A 21,996-nucleotide genomic window follows, 5' to 3' on the forward strand; every position below is an offset into this window, starting at 1 on the left:
AAACCCCAAAGCAGAGATGGATGACTGAGGGCCAAATGTGGCCATGGGGAGGTGGTTGCAGGCCAGACTTACTGGTGGGTGGGGCCAGGGCTGGCACCCCCCCTTGCTCCCACACTCATTCACCCATACCCTCACATTCGCACTCACACTTCTACACAGACAACATCCTCCCCAAAGCACACACATGTAACCTCCCTCTCTCTCATACACATGCACACACAATGCAACCTCACCACCAACGTGCTCTTGAAGCAGCCAAGATCACTGTTCCCATACTGCTATTAGCAGTTGCTTCAGAACTTTGATGCATGTGTGACAGATATGGGGTGGATAGAGAGGGAAGGAGGGACAGACAGATTTGGGGATAAAACCTCCATGCCTGAACAGCCAGGATTGGTGTGCCCCAGTTGGTATCAGCAGTATGGGGTCAGTAGTCTTTTACTCGAACCTATGGGGAGCATTGCAGATGCACCCACTAACAGCCGCAAAAGGAAAGTGATCTTTTGTGCATCAGTATCATCAGGGAGGGGGTGCTTTCCCTTCTCTTCTCAGCTGCCCCTCAGCAATCCCAATGCAGCCAAAACAACCATCCCCGTGTTACCTAGCACAGGGGATATGTGGTCAGGGCTCCTGGGATGCACAGAGAGAGGCAAAGACTCCCATATGGTCCACGGCCATCTGGCCTGTGCTGCAAAGTTTTCACTTGATCTCTAAGAACATTCACAGCACTGAGGATCAGCTTCACCTGTGACAGCTTTGCAGCTCGTTTGGTCATCTGGCTTCAGTAGATAGCCATCTGCGCACAAGCACTTGAAGCTACCGTGCGTGTTGATGCATATCTGGCTGCAGGGGTAGGTGGTTGTGCACTCATCAATGTCAATGCAAGTCTTTCCATCATCCTTCAGCCGGAACCCGGGGCGACATCTGCACTGCAGGGGGCAGCAGAAAGTCATGACAGGTTTATAGGCAGTGACACCCACCTCTATTCAGTGCGGGTTAAGAGGCACGCCTCCACCCATTCACACAGACATGGGAATTGTGCTCTGACACCTTGCTCTCAGGATGGACAGAATATAGTGCCCTGCCCTACCATAGACCTCTTTTTATAATACACATTTTGAGATAAAACCAAGGGAATGTCAGATTTATTTACTTATTTGAAGTTAAGTTTCTAGTTTTCATGTTTATAGAAAATGCAACTTAGCCATGACTCCCTTTCTCCCTTCCCTACCTTCCTCTTTGGGCAGATGCAACTGGCATAGCAGCAAAGTTTTTTGTTCAGGTGCCAAAAAATAAACCTGGGACCTTCTACACGACAAGCAAAGAGCTGTTCCCAAGTGAACTAAGCCCTACCCCTCCGGCAAAAAATGCATACAAACCAAACAGTTGACAATTTGCTGCTGTTTAATAGCAACCCCTGTAAAACCTGCCCTCTCCCCCCACCTGGTGGGAGGGCTGTCCCAGACACAGCATCACCTTGTAGCCTCACCAGCTTAAGCGGGGAAACTGCCACAACAATGGCGATGGCAAAGCTGCGCTCAGTGGCTCTCCAGAAAGAGCACACCACGACAGCCTTTGGCTCAACTAAGTACGACCACCAGCGAAGGAGAATGAACTACCAGGCCCAACCTTGTAGCCTATCTTGAGGTCTTCACATTCCTGGGAGCAGCCACTTAGCTTCTTGTTGAGACACTCATTGATGAAGCAGTTCAGCTCATCAGAACCGTCGCCACAGTCGTTCTGGTTGTCACAGAGCAGGTCGTTGGAGATGCACTGCCCATTACGGCACAGGAAAAAGGTGTCATTGCATTTGCTCTCTGGAATTAGACAGGGAAGACTTAGAAAGGAGATGCCAGGGATGGTCTCAAAGCAGTGAGATCCTCTCTTTCTTTCCACACCCACCCTTCCTGATGGACCAGTCATGATTCCCTCCACACAACCTAAAAGCTACCCCACCACATGTGAATGCACAGAAGCACCTAAACATGGCTGGTCTACTCCCTACCACAGTCCCACCTTGTGTACTGCTTTTCCACAGACACACTCAATGGGTTTCACACAGGAAAGCATGAGAAAACACAGACGCAGACACACACACACACTGCATGTAATAGTCATATGCACAAATACAACTCAGAACAGTTTCATAATATTCATGATAAAATAACTGCAATATCAAAATATTACAATTAAGAATTCAAGTGTAGACTGCAACACATCTCATGACCAATGGAAGGTGTGGGGAGGCTGGAATTAAATGCAAAATAAGGACAATAAACTGCAAGCAGTCAGGCCTCTCCCATCTCCCTACCCATCACAGAGCCTACCAGGACTAGAGCAGCGGGGATTCTTTGGGGCTTCATCGGACTGGTCATGGCAGTCAAACTCGCCGTCGCATTCCCAAAGCTTGTTGCTCAGGCAGCGGCCATTGGCACAGCGGAACTCGTTGGGGCCACATGTCTGGTACTCTGAGGGGAAAGAGGGAAGGTGGGGGAGACGGGAAAGTCAGGCTGTGCTAAAACATGAGCCTCTTCTTACTATGTAACAAGCACCAATGATATGAGAGTCAACATGCATGGGAAGGCAAAGTAAATGGGGATACATCCTATCACTGGAGCCATCTCCAGGGGGCCCTGGGGGGCCAGGCACCCCCAGTCCAAAACAGTTTCATAAAAAAAGTAGGAAATTGAAAAAAACAAAGAACAATAAAAAACCAATAAAATCCAAGCATGGAAATTATTCAGAAAAGCAACTACTAACCATCTGCCCACTCAGAAGAATCTGAGATCAAGTGATTGTCCATCAAGCTCAGAACTTATGTTAAACCTGGCTGGGTTTGCAGAGGCTCAGCAGAAGCTTTCCCAGCCTTGCTACTCATATGAGTACAGATTGTGCACCATTACAAAGTCATCAGGGATAATAGAGGCTGAAACTGGGACACACTGTCAGCTACCATGACCAAAGGACACAGTGGTGATGGGAGGGCAAAGCGCAGAAGGCTGGACAGTCTCTGAGAGCTGACAAATGAAAACAGCAACTAGAGATCTCAAAGAACCACTTTTTGAACCCCAGTCATTTACACTGTCCTCCCTTGCTCTCACTTCCAGCCAGCTGTGCTTGCCAGTCTGATTGGCTATGTAGCACTGGGACACCATCCAGTTACTATGCCATCCCCCAACCGTATGGAATCACCCATGAGACTCCATGAAAAATAAATAAATTAACATGCGGGGAAACAGTGGCAACAAGCACACTATGTTTTTCCAGAAATATCCCCCTTACCCTGAAATATCTACTTTCAATCCAAAAACCCGAACTGGAGAATACTTGGAGGGTTTTGCCTACTCTCTTGTTCTAGGTCTGTACTCACCACAATCTGGGGCTTCATCAGAGCCATCCGCACAGTCTTGGTCATGATCACACACAAAATGTTTGGGGATGCACTGCCGGTTGGTGCACATGAACTCCCGTTCGTCACATGTGTTGTTGTACACTGAAATCAGACATCACAACATGTGTAGTCACTTTCCCTTATTCTCTTTTGCAACCCTGCCCCTCTTATTAAATAACCATTTGGACATTTACTAGTTTTGTAGCATGTAGAATGTACTCCTTTCAAACTTTAAAGAGCACCACACATCATTTTTAACATTTATAACATTTAACGTTCCTAACAAACAGTTACAGTCCCTCTGGGGGTTGTAAAGAAATTCTGGCAGAGGGGAAGGGGAGAATGAGGCATGACCTCTCCCAGACCTCCCTGGGAAGAATTGGGGAAGCTATAGCACCCACAGACGTCGTTTGACTCCACGACTGCCCCCTTAGAAAGCAGATTGAGGGGGACGCCGGGAGCAAATCCTCTGCCAAAGAATGGCTGCCATAATGAATGGAAAGATTCCTCCTTCAATTTGACTAATTGGGTAAAACTAAGAATCACTCGCTGGACAAGACGTAATGCAGGCTGTGACTTAATCAGCTGTTGTGTAAGAATTGAAATTTCTAAAGGCATTTAAATGGAATTTTAACGTCTTGAGGGAAAATCCCTGCAGCAGAATGGAGAAGGAGGAGGGCAGACGGTTTAATGTTACGCTGAGATTTCTGCCTTTGCTTTTTTCTGCCCTCTCCTGATTAATGAGAAGAGGGAAATGTTGGGAAGTGTGGGATTGTTTGGCTACTGACTGAATGCTTATTTGATTTGTGATTGTGATTGTCTCGGTACATTGTTCGGTGGTTGCTGGAGAAAGAAATGCAGGAATTGTAATTTATGACTCTTCAGAGTGATAAGAATGCAGTCTACTCTGTAACTATGGAAGGAACCCAGGCTATGAAGAAGTTGAGAGGAATGTGACGCAGCTTGGCACAGAGGCAGACATATCGAAATAGGTGATCTGGAATAGCACTGGACGCGATATGTTCGCGGGGAAGAGACAGACTGCCCGGGCAGGTGTTTCTGTGTTAAACCATCAACTATGGTTTACTGTGGCATTTCGTACCTACCACTGAATCCCTTTTCTCTCTCCTCCCCGGTGTCTTTAACACTAACCCATATTCCCACTCAGCACCGAGGAGAGTATACTGAAGAGGAAAGGAAAATGCAACACAACCCAAGCCAGTCTGAGGGAACTAGTGGAATAAGTCACCAAGAAACCATCCGACATGTGATCATGATCAGAATCTGAGCACTGAGAAGAAGCGACTCACAGCAGCCAGCAGCCACACTCTCATCAGCTCCATCATTGCAGTCTTTGTCCCCATCGCACAGCCAGCGTTCTGGGACACACACGTAGCTGTTTGGGCACTGGAAGGAACCTGCAGCACAGGTGCTGTGACCTGGAGGAGCAGAAGCCACTGATCAAAAGGGATATGTAAAGAGACTGACGATTACTCAACAGAGTCAAAACAAGTACTCAGGTAGAAGGAGGTTGCTGCTGCTCTCAACACTACAGGCAACTGGCACCTTTTGTGAGGGTTCTGTTCCGGGGGTCCACATGTAAGGACGAAATCATGTAAAGCCAGGAACCCCCGGGACTGCCATCCCCCACAAGGTGGAGGGCTGCTTATTTGGCTCTGGAAAGCTCCTGGAGGCATGGAGCTCTGGGAAGGAGGCATGAGGACTCTAGGATGTTCCCAGAGCCCTTGCGCCTTCTTCCCAAAGCCTGATAGGCGAGGAAAACCTGCTGCGTGCATGGCTGGGTGGGAGGAAATAAATAAATGGAGAGCGGGGAATGAGGGTTCCTGGGTTCTAACTGCATTACTTCAGAAAAGCAAAGGAGAGTTGACGTGTGTGTGTTGGGAGTGGATCATGTTGAGAGCAGTGTGTAACAGGTACAGGGAACTCACGATGCCATCACTTACGCGATGACAGCTTTGCATGGGTGGGGGAAAATAAATAAATATAGAGCAGGGGTGGGGACCGGGGACCCAGTCCTTCCTTGCTCTGGCCTGCCAGAAAACCACCTGCCTTCCAGAGCTGGAGGGCTTTTCTTCATCAGGAACTGCTCCAGCCTGGAACAGGATGCTGGTATTCAAGCTCACACTGCTAATTTCCTCTCAGGTGACTCAATGGGGTTTTTTTTTTTGCTGGAGGTGGTCTCTGGAAATTATCCCACCCCCACCCTACCTCCAGGTCACATGACCTCAAAATTATTTATGCTTCCCACTGCAGTACTGAAGCTTGGTACATTTGTGCATGTTATCCCAAAGTATTTGTTCTATAATGACGCCTCCTTTGCATCACAGCCCTTCCTTCTTCTTCTTCTTCTTCACTGTGCATATGCTGATATTTGGGAGGTGAGGAGGGGCCAGTGGATAGATGGCCTTGCTTTGTGGCAAAGACCTGGATACAATGACATTTTTTTAAAAAGCCCTTCCATAATTCTATTCTTAAGACCCAGAATGGGTTCCCATCTTCACTCCCTCTCTCCCTCCTAAAGTGGAAGTGAACGCTTACTGCAACGGTGGTCCTCGTCAGAGCCATCTCCACAATCATCCGCACCGTCACACACCCACTGCTTGGAGATGCACCGGTGATTCTTGCATTCAAACATCACTGGGACGCATAACTTATCTGGAGGAAAAAATAGGCACTTCTGTAACCAAAACCAAAACCACCCTAAGGATTTGAAAAGAGTCCTAATTCCCAACCACTTCTCCAGCATTTTTGCACAATAAATAATAATGCCATGTAAATATCTATTAATCATTGGATTTTGCACTGAGCAAGGCATTTGGACTAGATCACTTCCACTATCCCTTCCAACTCTAAAATTCCTTGCTGCAGGAACCAATCCTATTGCTCACAGTCACGGTGCAGATGCAACACTTACTGCAGTGTGTCTCATCCTCGCCATTTTCACAGTCGTTCTCTTTATCACAGGTCCATGTCATGGGGATGCATCTCCCACTGCGGCAGGCGAAGTAGTTGGCTGGGCACTTGGATTTTCTCACAATACCTGGGGAACGCAGGGAAGAAGGAGAGAGAATAAATCAATCAGGGAGTGATGGAAGTCACCTATATCCCCACCACCACCATTTTAAGGGTTTTAATTTAAAAGCAAGAAATTACAAAACAGGCAGTAACCAGTGATTCTTCACCATTTCACCTTACAAGCAGGAGATTCAACAACAGTAAATATTGCAGTTCCACAGCCGTTCCTTGGTTTATTTTTATTTTCCTCCCTCTCCCACCCGTTAATAGTGTGATGGCTCAGTCAGTAGAGCTATGAAACTCTTAATCTCAGGTTTTTGGGTTGGAGCCCCATGTTGGGAAAAAGATTCCTTCATTGCAGGGGATTGGACTAGATGATCCTCATGGTCCCTTCCAACTCTACAATTCTGTGATTTGATGAAAACAAATACTGAGCTGATATGGAAGAAGGTAGTCCTCCTTTTCTTCTTGAAATGGGGGGTGAGGAACATCACAGTGTTTGGAAAGTACTGCTCAGTTTGGATTTCCTCATTTTATCTGGCTTCCCTGAAAGGAAGGTGTATAAAGGCCAGAAGATGCCAACCAGAGGAGGATTTCTCCTTCAGCTTAAAACCAAGGCTTCCATCTCTCTCGAAGTCAAAGTGTCCCCTCTGTCCCCCCAAGGCCCAACGCCTGCCAGTCCAAGGGCTAGTCTCAGACATTCAGCTCACCTGGGCAGTTCTGCTCATCTGAGTAGTCTCCACAGTCATTGCTGCCATCACACAACCAGGATGGAACATAGCACATGGATGTGTGCTCACACTTCTGAAAGGCGGTACTTTTTACTCCCAGTTTGAAAAAGCTGCTGCAGTCTGTGGCGGCTATTAAGAGACGAAACAAATCGTGCAGTCATGTAAACTGTGTGTGAATCATGATAGAATGGCACTTATTTTGTGTAAACCATTCCAACAGCAGGTGTGCCAAATTTTAGGGCTGCAAAACAGTGTTTCCCAGACTTTTGATAGCTGGGGCTGCAGTCTTTATTTTATTTTTACGTACTCTACTCAAAAAGATGTACACATGCACATGCATATTTTTTCTCACTCAACTGCCAGAACAACGAAAAGAGGAGTGGCTGGCCCAGTGAATACTGCCTCCCAGTATACCACCTCTCCTTTAAGCCTATCGGACAAAGATCAGGGATAGGACCGGATAGTAACAGTAATGCTTCTGGGATTCCTCTGTGCCTGACATCTGCAGTACAGGCTGTGGCAGGGAACATTCCCTTTCCTCTGGATGATGTTGCCACTCATGGTTTAGCGGGGGTGGGAGTGGGGAATCAATACTGTGTGGGAACTTCCCAATCCCAAAGGCCAGCGTTCTTCAACCTTGGGTCCCCAGATGTTGGACTAAAATTTCCATCATCCCTGACCATTGGCCAAGTTGGCTCAGGATGATGAGAGTTGCAGTCCAACAACATCTGGGAAGCCAAGGTTTCAATAAATAGATATACATATATATATTAAAATTGTATTTTACACCCCCCACATAATTGTAGTAAAATCTCTAAGTGGTTTACAAAAAATTATCAACAAATCCAGTTTAAATTAATTTAAAACATTTATAAATAATTAAAATTATCAGTAACAAAGATTAACAAAGATTGCCTCGTGTCAATAGGCAGGGAGTTCCAAAGCACAGGTTCTGCCACATTAAAAGTTTGCTTTCTCATAACTGGGGAATGAGTATGGCATTTGCAACAGTGGGCATATATGGGATAAGATGATTCTGCAAGGTTGAAGAATGCTACAACAGGTGATGGAGTGGTCAGTGTATTCAATGTGGTCCAGTGGCTTAGGTTTTCAACCTACAATTCAGTCTTCCTTGTGGCACACTAGTCTACCCTGCTGATTACTTTGGGAACCTCTGGTGGAAATTTTGGGATGTTCTAAGTTTCATACGCAACTCCAGAGTCCCTGCTGCAGGGATGGGGAATCTGTGGCCCTCCAGATGTTGCTGGACTACAACTCTGATCCTCCCTGACTGCAGGCCATGCAAGCTAGGGCTGATGGACGTTAATAGTGCAATGATGTATGGAGAGCCACAGCTTCTGCACCCCTACCCTAACGGCAGTGCAGATGCATGCTGCCTGGCTCTTTTCCTCTTGCATCTTTCTTTTCATCTGGCAGGGATGCTGCAAGCAGGAAGATTCCTGCACTGGGCAGGAGCCAGGATTAGATCACCTCTAAGTTCCTTTGAACTATAACATTCTATGATTCCATGGCTGCCCTTTTCCAACAGAACTGCATGATTTCTTCCTCCCAATCTGCATCTTCACCTGCTTTGCACACACACACAGATATACAGTTCTTCATCCAACTTCCTTCAAGACTGTCACAAAGCACTCAGCTAAATGCCTGCCATGGATGAGCTGCCAAGAGCAGACATATCAGCTAATATTCAATGGGGAAGGGGCTGGGAAGCGACAGGGGCTCTCCTTCTTGAGGGAAGAGCAGAATGGATTGGCCCTGGCCAACTGGAAAACAGCTGATATGCGAGAGAGAAGTGTGGGGGGGGGGGGAACCTGTAGAAAAGTGTGTGCCACAGCATTCCACATGCCCGCGTAACACTCACAGCAGTTCATCTCGTCTGAAGCATCCTCACAGTCTATTTGATGGTTGCAGTGGCTCGAGTTACTGATGCAGGTCCCGTCCCGGCAACGAAACTCTGTGGCAGCACAGCTAGTCTCTGAAATGAATGGGTAGCATGTTATCATCGCCATCATCACATCCATTTTGTATGCCAATCTGGTGCCAATGAGTTCAGACCAGCATACATGGCCCCACAACAACCCTGTGAGGGAGGCTAGGCTGACAGACTTGATGGACCCAGGTGGCCGAATGTGGATTTCTAACTCTCGTCTAAATCCAACACTCTAGCCACCAATATGCTGGCAACAGGATTAGGTACTTTAGAGAGCTGAATAATGTCCTCTGAGGACAGGGCTTAGCTTGTCAAGCTAAACCACTGTTTCCCTGTGCATGAATCAGGATGAAGACAATCAACAATGGATGAGCATTCTCCGTGGTTAAGTCGTACGTCTGCTGGATGCTCTGCATTAAGCATTAAGCATTAGGTAACACAATGTAACAGGGAAGCCAAACTGCAGCTCCGTAAGGCTAGTGCAAACAAATGCTTAGTAGAGCAGGGGAACACAATGAAACCTTTTCCTCGCCCCTTAACCTTGACAGCTAGCAGGGGTAGCCCTCCTGGACAGCACTTACTGTTGCAAGGCACTTCATCTGAGTTGTCCCCGCAGTCGTCCCTCCCATTGCACCAGTCTCTGCTGTGCACACAACGCTTGTTGGTGCAGTGCAGGTAGCCCTTCTTACATTTGCGGTTGTCTGCAACATAAAACGTATGAGTGAGTGAGTGAGTGAGTGAGTGAGTATGTGTGCAAAAGGACCACACACAGGGAGAATAAATGAATGCATGAATGGATGCATGGAATTCAACCTAGCAGAGTCCCACTGAGAAGGCTTATGTAGATTTCAGCCACATTAAAGTTTCTTAAAACAGAATCTAAACATGTCCCTGCACCAAGTGTTTTCTGCACAATGGAAATATCTGGGTGTAGCGTGGCAAACAGGGCCCTTCTCCCACCTGCTCAGCACAACGTGGGCCGTGGCAAAGAGAAGCAGATTATAAGGCAGGACTTATTGTATTCTTCATCTGCTGGAACTCACAATTCATTTAGGTCCAGCGGTAGAAGTCTTCACCTGAACACCAACTGCTGGAGGGAGGGCTATTACCTGCTCAAGCCCTGTCTGTGAGCTTCCCAATGTGGCCAATGTGCTGGCCAATGTGGAAGGCACAGGGATCTGGTTTGATCCAGCAGAGCTTTAGCGGCCCCATTCTCACAACACAGGGGTGATAATGAATATGTCCCTAAGATGCTACTTTGCAAATGAGACCACTAATGCTATAAAAAAGAGCAAAAACCATTTGTGTGGGAAATTTTACTTGACTGACATATCTATCAGTCAGAGAGAGAGAGAGAGAGAGAGAGAGAGGGAGCTGTAGTTTACAGAGAGTAATGCAAAGGACCTTTGCATTACTCTCTGTAAACTACAGAGAGTAGTAGTTCTTCTTTATTAATTTTGTATACTGCCCTTCATCCATAGAGCTGTGTGTAGAGCTTTAGACCTTAAGAACTCTGCTTTCTCCCAAGGATACAAGAAGGGCAGCACTCCAGCCAACCCAATCCACTTCTCTCATGTTAACCATGGGATGAATTCTTTCCCCCCAAATGGTCCGAGGAAAAAGGAAAAGTGGCACCCAGGCCCTTGGTGCAAGCCACATTATTAGCCCCCATGGGTGCAAGGGGAAGCATCCAATTTATCCATAGGCAGAGGGAGGAAAGAAGCAAAGCAGGAGGAGCACAGGAAGGAGCCTTACTGCAGTAGGACTGCTTCTCATCCGACTTGTCCTTGCAGTGGGCCACGCCGTCACAGGTGTGGCTGAAATCAATGCAGTCACCATTTCCACACTCAAACTCATTGAGCACGTTACAGGTGGAGTTGGGCGCTAAGGAAGGGAGAACAGGGATGAGTGTAAGCAAAATGAGCCCAGCATTTCATTTCACGGGAGACTGTTTCAGATGTGTCTCTTGTTCACAACCACCTGTACACTTGCACCTGACATCTGGGAGGGGGAAATGCTGGAACTGGTACCAGCAAGTGAAAGGCACCTTCAGAACAGTGGGGGTGGGGATGGAGGGTGGGGTGAGGGTTATCAGGTCAAAGTAATATTCTGCTTTAATGGGAATATAATTAATTAGTTGATTAATTAAGGTATTTATATACCATTTAAAAACCTAAGCTTCTAAGAAGTACTGGCATATGAACAAAAGTCACCACAGAATATTTATATGTATTCACTATGACCCTCTGCACAAGTCATATTTATGATGTGCTCATGTCCTGCTTATGCTCTCCCCATGGTGTCTGGCTGGCCACTGTGAGACGCTGAACTAGAGAGGTCTAATCCAGCAGGGCTCTTCTTTGTGTTCTTATGACGAGGAACTTGTGGCATCAAGAGCACTGAGATTCATGCATCCCAAATAAACTTCTAAAAAGGGGGCCATATTCACAGCTGTGTTTTACTTAGAATCATAGAACTGGAGAGCTGGAAGGGACCACAAGGGTCATCTAACCTCCTGCAATACAGGAATCTTTTGTCCAACATGAGGCTCATGATCCTGACATTAAGAGTCTCATGCGCTACCAACTGAGCTATCCAGCAGCTGTTATTGGTGGATGGCCAGTCTTCTGCCAGAAGTGAAGCTTGAAGTTGATATTTTTTTCTGTGCCTTTCTACATTCCACTCTAATTTCTTTTGCACATAAATGAGTTCATATTAATTGTTTAATTGCCAGATCAAACACTCTTATTTTGGTCTGCACAAAATACTGAAGCTGTTGCCCTGCTTATATTCTGGAACTGCTGTAATCCCACAAACACAGCTACATGTTACACACATTTCCAGACAAAGGATGTTTCATGCAATACTACAGACCTGGGGCCCATGAGACCTGCCAGACTGGTAGATTAGTGGGTGGCAGAGCCTGTGAGAGGCTGTTGCAGAAATTCTGCATAATTCTGCAACCCATGGGTTTACATGTGTGTAGAAATTGCTTTGTTCATTTCTGCTAAGGTGTACAACTACCAATGCTGTAAAATATCAACATGTAATTCCATGGTCAAAATAGAGGAGATGATCCAGATCTGGAAATATAACAAACAACCCCTCCCTTTTCCTCCAGCCTGTGCACAGCACTCAAGTTTTTGCCCTACCATGCCCCTTAGCATGGATGTATCTCGTGGAAACAGACACAACCATATAACCTTCATATGCCCCATACAAGTGCTTCATATGGGTGCTCACCTTTGCAAGTAAGATCTTCCTGAAGGATTTTGTCACCGCGACAAGAACAGGAGATTTCACCCTTGGCTGAGAGAAGGCATAGGTCCTGGCAACCACCATTGTTTGCTCTGCACAGAGAGAGCTCACCTGGGAAGAAGAGTCAGAATGGAAGAGAAACAGCTACAGCAAAATCAGAGTTGGGAGAATATGGGTTGAACAGTCTGGTCTGAGAGGCACAAAGGAAGTTCTACAGCCCAACCCTGTGTATATTTACTTGGAAGCATGCCCAGCTAAGTTCTCTGGAACTTACTCCCAAGTAAACATGCAGAGAACTGTGGCCAAAGTCTGACCACCACCTCTCTGTTTTTATGCTGCAGTCTCACACCAATTGGCAACCTTCTTGAATGATGAGCTCAAGGCTGAAAGCTCTAACCATCACATAGCCACAATGTGTTGGAACTGAACTCTGGTGCTGTCATACAACAGCCACAGGTCGCTCCAGACTAGGTCACCCTCCTCCCTCTACTCTGCAGCTGGGCGCATGGGAACACTTGCTTTTGCAGAACAAAATTAACCTGTGTGAGTCACTAGCATAAAAAGGATTAAACTCATGGGAAAAAAGACGTAACCATGTATATTATTTATGGCAGCTCAGGATGTCTATTATTTATGGTAGTTCAGAATGGAACCTCCTGTTACGAGCTCTGCAAAGCCTGAGGCGTCAGGCAAAAGTCCTACCAAGTCCCAGATGAAACCTGCAAAGGTTTTGATGTCACTAAAAGCCACACCAGAAGTGGAAAACGCTTTTGTTTTGGACACGGGTTGCACGCAACACATGACGTTGCGCCGAGGACTGTTTTCAACGTTTAAGAAGCAAAGCTTCATTGTGAGACAGGGCAATGGCCAGGAGCTGGAAGCGACCGGATTTGGAACTGTATATCTTGAAAGTCTGAACTTGACTATTAACAATGTGTATTTGGTTCCTGATTTGAAGTTCAATCTGCTGAGTGTTTCACAGATCACAAAGAAAGGACTGACTTTGTCCTATGATAGAGAAAGCTGCAAAATCTTCAAAGATGGAGAGCTGTATCTTTCTGCCAAAGAGAAAGATGGACTGTATTTGTTGACTTTTGATCAAAGTGATTGCATAACTTGTAATGCATCTGAATCTAACATGATTTTTCTTGCAGGTATGGCGAAGGACGTCCAGAAGGCGACCAAAGTTAACAGAGCATTTCAGCGAGTGTATGCTGATGTGATTGGTCCTCTAGCACCATCTAGAGGCAATGCAAGATATTATCTTGTGTGTGTGGATTATTTCACTAATTATGTGTGGATATACATATTGCAGAAACCACAAGAAGCCTTAGAAAGGTTTAAATAATTTTGTGACAAGGTTAAAACTGTTCATGATGCTAACATTGATTGTCTTTTCACAGATGAAAAGCCAGTTTTTCTTTTACAGGATTTTCAGGATTTCCTGGATAAGAAAGGGATAAGGCACAAGACTGCTGTTTCTGCAGGAGCATGGAACAAAAGTGTCTGTGTGCAAGTGAACAAAGAATTGCAAAATGGGATGAAGGCGCAATTGCTGCGTTCACATTTGCCACATGAGTTTTGGGCGGAATCGTTATTGTGTTTTTGTTACTCTTATTATAATAATAATAATAATAATAATAATAATAATAATAATAATAATAATAATTTATTATTTATACCCCGCCCATCTGGCTGGGCCTCCCCAGCCACTCTGGGCGGCTTCCATAAAAACCAAAAATACAATAAAATTGAGAGGAAATCTCACACAATGGCTAGACCTTCACAGGTGGCGGATGAACCACTGTTTACTATTGGAACTGGTTCTCCAAAGAGTCCTGAGACTGAACCAGCGAGCAGAGAGGATCGGCACCTCATACGCAGGTCCGAGAGAGTTACAAAGGGTGTACCACCCAAGAGGTATTCCAAAGAGTTTGCTAACTCAGCTGTTGCAGTGTTACTATTGTTAACAACTGTGACAGGTTGAAGCTGTGTCTAAGTCAGAGACAAAGACACAACAGGGAGTTGCTAAGCGTAACACTACATTCCCTAGCCAAGGTAATGCAGATGCACTCATTCCTTGGAAGTCAGACAACCAGAGAGGTACACTGGGGAAACCAGCGGCGGGTAGTTCCAAGGGTGGAACTGAAACAACAGGGGAGTGTTATATGTATAACAACTGTTTGTTTTCTTCTCTGGATCAAGCTATGTTCGCAGCGCACATTGATTCATATGGGGGAGTATGTTACGATATTGAAGCAATGCTGCTGCAAAGTCCTAGCTTGAAAAGTAAACATGAAGGGAATGTTGGGACTGCCCGTGGGAAACAGAGGGACAGTCAATTCACAGTGTGAAGCACCGGAATTAGCTCAGAGTGTAATATGAGCTCTTCCGTTTGTTCCTGTCCGAGAAGTTCAGGAAGTGTTTGTCACTACACTGCTGGAGTTTGAAGAGAGCAGTCATGTTTTTTGTAACGCTGCAAAGACAGAAATAAAGGCATGTAAATACGTTTCTGTCTATCTCTTTCCCCTGCCAGGGGGGCAGGAAAGAGGGTGTGTGTTCTTCCCACGTTTGAGAAGAATCGCCTATCGAGACCTAGCCTGCGCTTGCTGGGGAATGCAGCCAGGGAGGTCAACAGGGAATCAAGCCGGGTGCCTGGGATTGTTCCCAGTTTCTGCTGATATGGGCTTGAATTCCGACACCTCCATGTTTAGAAAAAACATCTCTCTAATTACCAGATATGGAGGTGGGAGAGGAAGCAACAGCTGAAAACTAACACTACTGTGCCTTTCATGTGTTACTTCCTGGGGGGCTGCTGTGTTGGGCTAGGTGGATATTTATTTGCACAGTTTGCATCCCAGTGGACACCTGTCTGTGCGCGTGCTCGCTCCCTCGCTCCCTCTTGGGTATGCGTAGCCCAAACAAAGCTGAGCCAAAGAAACGGCAATCTATCATATAGCCTGAGGCAGTGATGGCCAAATTTGGCCCTCCAGCTATTTTAGAACTACAACTCCCATCATCCCTAGCTAACAGGACCAGTGGTCAAGGATGATGGGAATTGTAGTCCTAAAACAGCTGGAGGGCCAAGTTTGGCCATCACTGGCCTAAGGGATGCAATATGATCCACTTGCCGAAATGGAACAAATCTCCATCAGAGAAAGAACAAGGGTTGCACCAGCACTGTGGATGGACAACAGAGCAGGCTATGTGGGTAGGTGCAGGTGGCTCTAAGAGTTCTGCTGAGGGCCAGAGAGAAAGAAAGGGCCACTTCTCCTTCCGAATCGCTGAGGAATGTGACAATTTGAGAGCCTACAAGGATCACAGGAGAACTGGAGGGTAAACAAAGAGAGGAGCACCATTCTACCCATCTTGTGTTTTCCAAAGGGGTCACTCTCCAACTGCGCCACCACCCCAAGAGGCAAGGTGTTTTCCTTACAGCTGTTGGTGTCATTGGCCACAGCAATGATGCCCATGGGTTGCTGGGGGATGTCAATGCGCAGGTGCTTCATGTCGGAGCCCACGTATTTGTTGGCACGCTGCACAGCACGACGCACCCAGTCTGTCCAGAAGATGTAGTCACCATAGACGGCCAGGCCAAAGGGGTGCACTGGTTCTGCCTTCAATATCACCTGTTGGGGATCGCCACAATGTTAGTGGGGAGGAGAGAGACAACGGCCACGGCTACTGACCAAGCGCATACAGCAGTGGTAGCTTCACATGGACCTCTCAGCACGGGACTAACTAGTGTATTCATATGCTATCGTATCATTATCAGCTGCAACCAACTTGCTTTAGTGTGGTTTGTGCACTGTGACTCCTTGTCCAAGCAACTACTTCTAATTTTCCTTTGCCTTCCTTTCCAATTGTTCTTGAGGACAGGGAACTACAGTAAGCCTGCAACATACACACATTTAACACACATTTAACTTGTGCGCATTCAGCTTTATGCAAGTCATATATATATCTATCTATATCTATATCTATCATCTATCTATCTATCTATCATCTATCTATCTATATCTATCATCTATCTCTATATCTATGGAGGAAAGGGGTTCTGGGGAAAATGACTTTGGCAATCCCACAGGCCACTGACTGTATGTGATTTTGGCTTTAGGCATGATCCCTGGAACTTAACTACCTCTAAAATGTTCTCTAAAATGATGCAGCTAAGGCAAATAGATTATGAGCCTGCCCCAAAATGCTAGACCCAGGGTCTGGTCTGAAGGCACAGAAGGCCACCACCTTGCTGAAGCTAAGTAGGTCTGGGTAGGGTCAATTTCTGGATGGGAGACTGCCTGGGAACTACACATATGCTGTTGGGGCTCCATGATAAGGGAAAGGTGGGACTTAAGTGCAAAAAGTAAATATAAAAATAAGTTATGCGTCAACATACATACAAGTGCTTTGAAGATTTTAGGCTTTTGATGAAACAACAACTTAGAACGGTCCTAACCAAGACAGTGAGACACTTCAGTCACAAATTTCTATGCCGATAGACAGAATTAATTAGTCCCAATTTCTTCCTTCCTTTCTAATCTGTTCCTATTTCAAGATGAGCCACGCTGGCAGGATGCCCGGCTTACTGAGTGGTAAAATGTGTCTCATGGTAGGTTACCACTTGGTAAAGAGCCAGTGATCTATCAGAGTGCTGGATAAGGACAGCGGGGAGGTGGGGAGCCTGTGTCCAAATCCCCAGTCACAATTAAGTTAACTTAGTTAACACATTTGGATCTCATATTTTATGGTAGAAACCCTCCTGAGGCAGCCAACAAAAGTCATTAAAATACACATATAAACATGAAACTGAGTGTTAAACCATCAGCTGAACACCAAGCTGGTGGGAGGTGGGCAGTCTTTAAAATGTGCTCTAAAGGCACATTTTAAAGGCACATTTCCCTGTATAGGGAAGCTTTTTAATGTGTCATGTTTTATTATGTTTTATATACGCTGAAAGCCGCTCAGAGTGGCTGGGGCAACCCAGTTGGATGGACAGGGTGCAAATAATAAAATTCCTGTTAATAATAACAATAATTAATAATAATAATAATTACTATTACTACCACCATCAACAAGGAGCCATATGCACTGCCTAAGGGAGTTCCAAAGATGTGGGGTCCCCACTGAAAAGGCTCTGTCCCTAGAACCTGCCAACCAGACAGTTGTTAAAGGTGGATGCCTCAAGTCTCATGCAGGTCAATATGGGTACAGGCAGATGTAACCTGGTCTCAAACAATATGTGTCTTTAAATCCCAAAACCAACACTTAAAAATTGAGCCTGGGAATGAATAAACAATTAATGTAACTGGTACACAACTGGTATCACATGATCTAAAGCTTGAACCTACTTGGGTAACCTTGGCTCAATCACTCTCTTTCAAGCTAATCTACCTCACATGGTTGCTGTTAGGGGGAGAAATGGGACGTGAGGGGGGGAGAATCATATACAATGCTTTGCTCTGTTTTACTACCACTCAAAGCTTTGTTTTATGGACTGGAAACAATCAGTAGTTTATAACAGAATTGCAAGTGCTTTGAAAGAGGCATCTCTTCCCATATATGCATCAGCCTTCGCAACCTGGTTTCCTTGTGATGGCTTGGACTACAAGTCCCATCAAACCCAGCCAGCATGGTTGTGCTAGTTTGGGCTGATGGGAGCTGTAGTCCAAACCCGCTGGATGGCACCAGGCTGAGAAAGGCTTGTGCACATATACATTTGTTTCTCCAATGGCTGCCTTTCATTAAACCGATTTAGCAGGTTTTTTAAAGCAATGCAGAAACCTACACCACCTTTTTAACTAGATGCAAAAGTGAGATGTGAATAGTGATTCTTCTTTCAGTCTGTCTTCTACTTCTTAAAAAACCACAAAAACAACTGTCTCCAGTTACTGAACAAGAAGTGGGGGTGGGGTGCCCTCCGTGGACTTTCATGTCCCTCAGTGACTAAAAAGAAACAAGAGCTTCTTCATACTGGTCCATTTCCACATCTGTGAGAAATGGTCTGCTACATCCCATGGTCAAATGGCAAGAAGGGACTAACTTCTGAGACCTTATAGCAGAGATGGGCAACCTATAGTCCTCCAGGTGTTGCTAAGGTTACAACTCACATCAACCCCAGCCAGTATAGCCACAGGCATCAAATGATGGGAGTTGTAGCACAGCAAACACACGGAGGGCCACAGGTCCACCACCTCTTCTTTAGAGCCTGCTAACGCCAGACCCCCTGGGAAGGAGCCCTGCTGACTTACATATCGCTTGGTGCCGTCGTATTCACACCGCTCTATCTTGTCCAGTGTGGCATCGGAGAAGTAGATTTTCTCCGCCTTGTGATCAATGGCCAGACCATTGGGGGTGCGAATGTCTTTGTCGATGATGGTGATCATGTTGGCACCTGATAGTGTAGCCCGCATGATGCTGGGGTGTTGTTCATTCCAGTTGGTCCAAAACATCAGGCTGAAGGGAAGGGGAAAATTGATTATTGAGAAGCATATGCATATGCCTTGAGCAAGCTTTTTGCTACCACCTCTCTGACTCTGAAAGACTGTTTGGTCAGCTGTGGCTGGGATGTTTTACAAGTGAAGCTTGTCCAAAGCTCACTCCAGTGGTTCCTCAGACTTTCAGTTCGCATTCATTCCCAGTCTGCCTAGACATCACCACTCAGGGTATACACAAAAAGGTTGCCTTGCATACTTTAAAAGGGAAAATTCCAAGGCTGTTTTTCGGGGTGGGAGTGGAGGATGCATTCAAGCTTTGTACCTGGATGTTCAGGTGTACAAACTGCATCCTTTCTGGAAAACAGGGATCTGGCTATCCTGATACATGGCATAGTACTCTCTCTAGGGTCAATAAATGTAATGAGCTTTAAGAAGGGCTGCCTTTGAAAAACATTCCAAATCTACTACTGGTCAAAAATGTGGTAGCTAAGCACCCTAAGTGTGCTTGCCAGAGGGAATCACGTCTATTTTAAAAGAACAGTACTGCTTACAATTTTCAGGCCCACTTCAAAGTACTGGTTCTGACCTTTAAAGAAGTAACAGACCTGTGTCAAGGGTGTCAGAAGGAACGTAGTTTCCCATGGTGTGGTTCCAATGTAGTGTAAAACTATGGTCTAGAGTTTATTTAATTTACTTACTTGTTAATTTACATTTACTTGTCACATGCTACAGAAAATGTCTCAAAGCAACTCACAAATATACAAGTATACAAAACACAGTGTATTAGAAGTACAGGCAATGACCGATTTGTGTGGGGGTTATGTTCAGGACCCGCCCCCCCCCTGTGCTGATGGGGCCCATGTAAGCCTGCCCCGCCCATTTTGTGATGTTTACGGGTCACTTCCGGGTTTGGCGTAATGTGCATGGTCATGGTTGCACACATATTGGATGCACCTAAAATGGTCACTGCCTGTTTTGCCAAACTTTGGTTTATCATTATATGACAAGCAGCTTTTCCTCCCGTTTTGAACTAATCACAGTTTAGCATGATGTCTGAACTTGGTGAAAAAGTGGTTAGATTTGACTATGGCTTACTGAAGCAACCAAACCATGATTTATGAAGTTGGCATGTGTTAGCAAACCATAGGCAATATTAGCCATAGTTTAGGGTTCAAATGCACAAATAAACCAGCTTAATTAGACACTGAAGTGAAAGTTTCTGTTTCCCATGCCAGGTGAAATGTTGGGAAGAATGTATACAAGAGACTGAGGCTCTTTTACACATGAAATAACATGCAATAACCTTCTTTTATCTTTTGTGTTCCCTCTCATGCACTGAGATGACAAGGCCCTCCATAGAATGCAAATGTGAGAGGCTGTGCATAGGCCTTCTCTATGATGTACCTCTTTGGAACTCCCTTCTCCAAAAGTGCACTTGACTCCCTTTCAGAAAGATATACAGTTTGCTGGGTTAGTGAATATTTTGGTTTTCAACTTGATGGTTTGGATAACAATGCTGTAGATTTTAAATCTTAACCATTGTCTAAAACTGATCTGTTCTGTATAAATATTGTAAATTGCTATAGGAGCCCTTGAAGGTCAAGTGTTTGCATGCCATTCAGTATAAAAACATTTAAATGAATCAACAAATAAGAATAATCAGATTCCCCGGTGATTCCAAGGGTTTGCACACTGGAACCTACTTCTGGCATTCGTCCAACACAAAGGCCCGAGGATGGTCGTCCCCCGACATGGTGATGACGGTCTCTCTCTCAAAAGCTCCTTCGCGAGTCTGATTCACAGTATGCCGGGTGATGGTGGAGGTGGTGTAGCTCGTCCAGTACAAAGTGTCCCAGCCTCGGTGGTAGGCCAGCCCCTCAACAGAGCCAACATCTGGAGAAGGTAGAGCATGGTGTAACTTCAGCAAAATAGTGGTTTCCTTACACAGCCTTTTAACTCTCAGGCTTTAGCAACTAGCTGTCCACTCTATGCTCTCCGCACCCAGTTTGCTCAAGAAATCTGTCTCAAGCCCTGCTCTCCTGACTATCCGTTAAGCACAGCTTAACCAGCTTGACTGCTGTGTTTCTTTGATCTCAGAAGAAGCTTCTGAACAAACAGTGTGGTTCACGCATAACGCTAAGCCAAACTATGGCTTACCATGAATGAGCAAGTGTACTGGTGCCCAGTGAGAAAGTTGCAGCCACTTCACTCCTCCCTCTGTCCTGCTGCATTAGTGGGAGCTAAGCCTTCCCTAGGCCTGCTCTTACAAAGGCTTATCTTTTCTACGAGCCCTTATACAATAGCACCAATCATAATTCCACAAAGCTCTCAGGCACTACCCCAATTATTTGCTTGCTCGTCCTTTGGGGCTACATCAGAACTGCTGTTGATCATGAACAAATGCAAGCTGAAACTTCATCACAGGCTCATGGCTGGCATCCCCACATGTGTAACCTTTAAAATGAAGGAAGGTTGCTTGGGGAGTTGCTCTCACTCTTGTTCAGGACACCTTGAGCCCAAAGAATCATGAAAATATTCCAGAGAGGGAAATCTGTGACAAATAAGGAGCTAGCCTTCCCACTCAAACCAATCAACAGTCCAGAGAGCAACAACAATCCAGAAAGCTAAACCCACTGCACTGATTCAAGATAAAAGTTTTTATGAGCAGTCACAGAGGGTGCATACATTACAGGCGATGCCACTGATCAGACATCAACCTTGGATCTCCACTTGAGCAGCAGGTGGGCTAATCCTTTTTTCTTTCTTAAGAGGCATGTGGAATATCCATTCACACTGGGGGGAAAGACAACACACTACCATTTGGAAAATTGGCCAAGTGATGGGAGGAGGCAGCATCATTTTTTCAGAGCTTACCCCAGGAGAGAAAGAGAATCTTGGAATTGTAGAGTTGGAAGGGGCCCCTGGGGTCATCAGGTCCTGCAACACAGGACTAAATCATCCATGTAAGTTTAGATCAAATGAAGGCCCCTTAAAGTGGCAATGCTGTTCTGAAAATGTTATCTGTCCAGCATGGGCAGAACTCAACACAAGTGTGCCTGTTTAAAACTATCCACAGTTAGGCAGCATGGCATCGTGCTGCAGATAGTGCTAGACAACAACAACATGGTTTTGCAAAGTTTTTTGCTAATAAAGTCGCTCAGATTCAGGAAGAAGTAGACTCTACCATGGGAGCAG

The 21,996-nt window shown here is 45.7% G+C and overlaps 1 protein-coding gene across 12 annotated transcripts in view; it reads right to left on the reverse strand.

Moving 5' to 3' along the window:
* The window catches only part of LRP1 (LDL receptor related protein 1), a 312,513-nt gene that overhangs the window by 40,277 nt on the left and 250,240 nt on the right, over positions 1-21,996 (reverse strand). For all 12 annotated transcript variants that reach the window (XM_083599706.1, XM_083599705.1, XM_083599704.1 and 9 more), the window contains 15 exons: positions 20,505-20,694; positions 18,616-18,820; positions 15,804-15,996; positions 12,353-12,478; positions 10,865-10,993; positions 9,691-9,810; positions 9,041-9,154; positions 7,138-7,287; positions 6,327-6,452; positions 5,951-6,067; positions 4,702-4,830; positions 3,371-3,493; positions 2,328-2,468; positions 1,630-1,817; positions 746-929 (listed from right to left, as the gene is read on the reverse strand). In XM_083599706.1, coding sequence (XP_083455832.1) covers positions 746-929; positions 1,630-1,817; positions 2,328-2,468; positions 3,371-3,493; positions 4,702-4,830; positions 5,951-6,067; positions 6,327-6,452; positions 7,138-7,287; positions 9,041-9,154; positions 9,691-9,810; positions 10,865-10,993; positions 12,353-12,478; positions 15,804-15,996; positions 18,616-18,820; positions 20,505-20,694 — 2,235 coding nt within the window. The remainder of the gene's footprint in view (positions 1-745; positions 930-1,629; positions 1,818-2,327; positions 2,469-3,370; positions 3,494-4,701; positions 4,831-5,950; positions 6,068-6,326; positions 6,453-7,137; positions 7,288-9,040; positions 9,155-9,690; positions 9,811-10,864; positions 10,994-12,352; positions 12,479-15,803; positions 15,997-18,615; positions 18,821-20,504; positions 20,695-21,996) is intronic.

This window comes from Podarcis filfolensis, assembly GCF_964270895.1.
Source record: "Podarcis filfolensis genome assembly, chromosome: 2".
NCBI lineage: Eukaryota > Metazoa > Chordata > Lepidosauria > Squamata > Lacertidae > Podarcis > Podarcis filfolensis.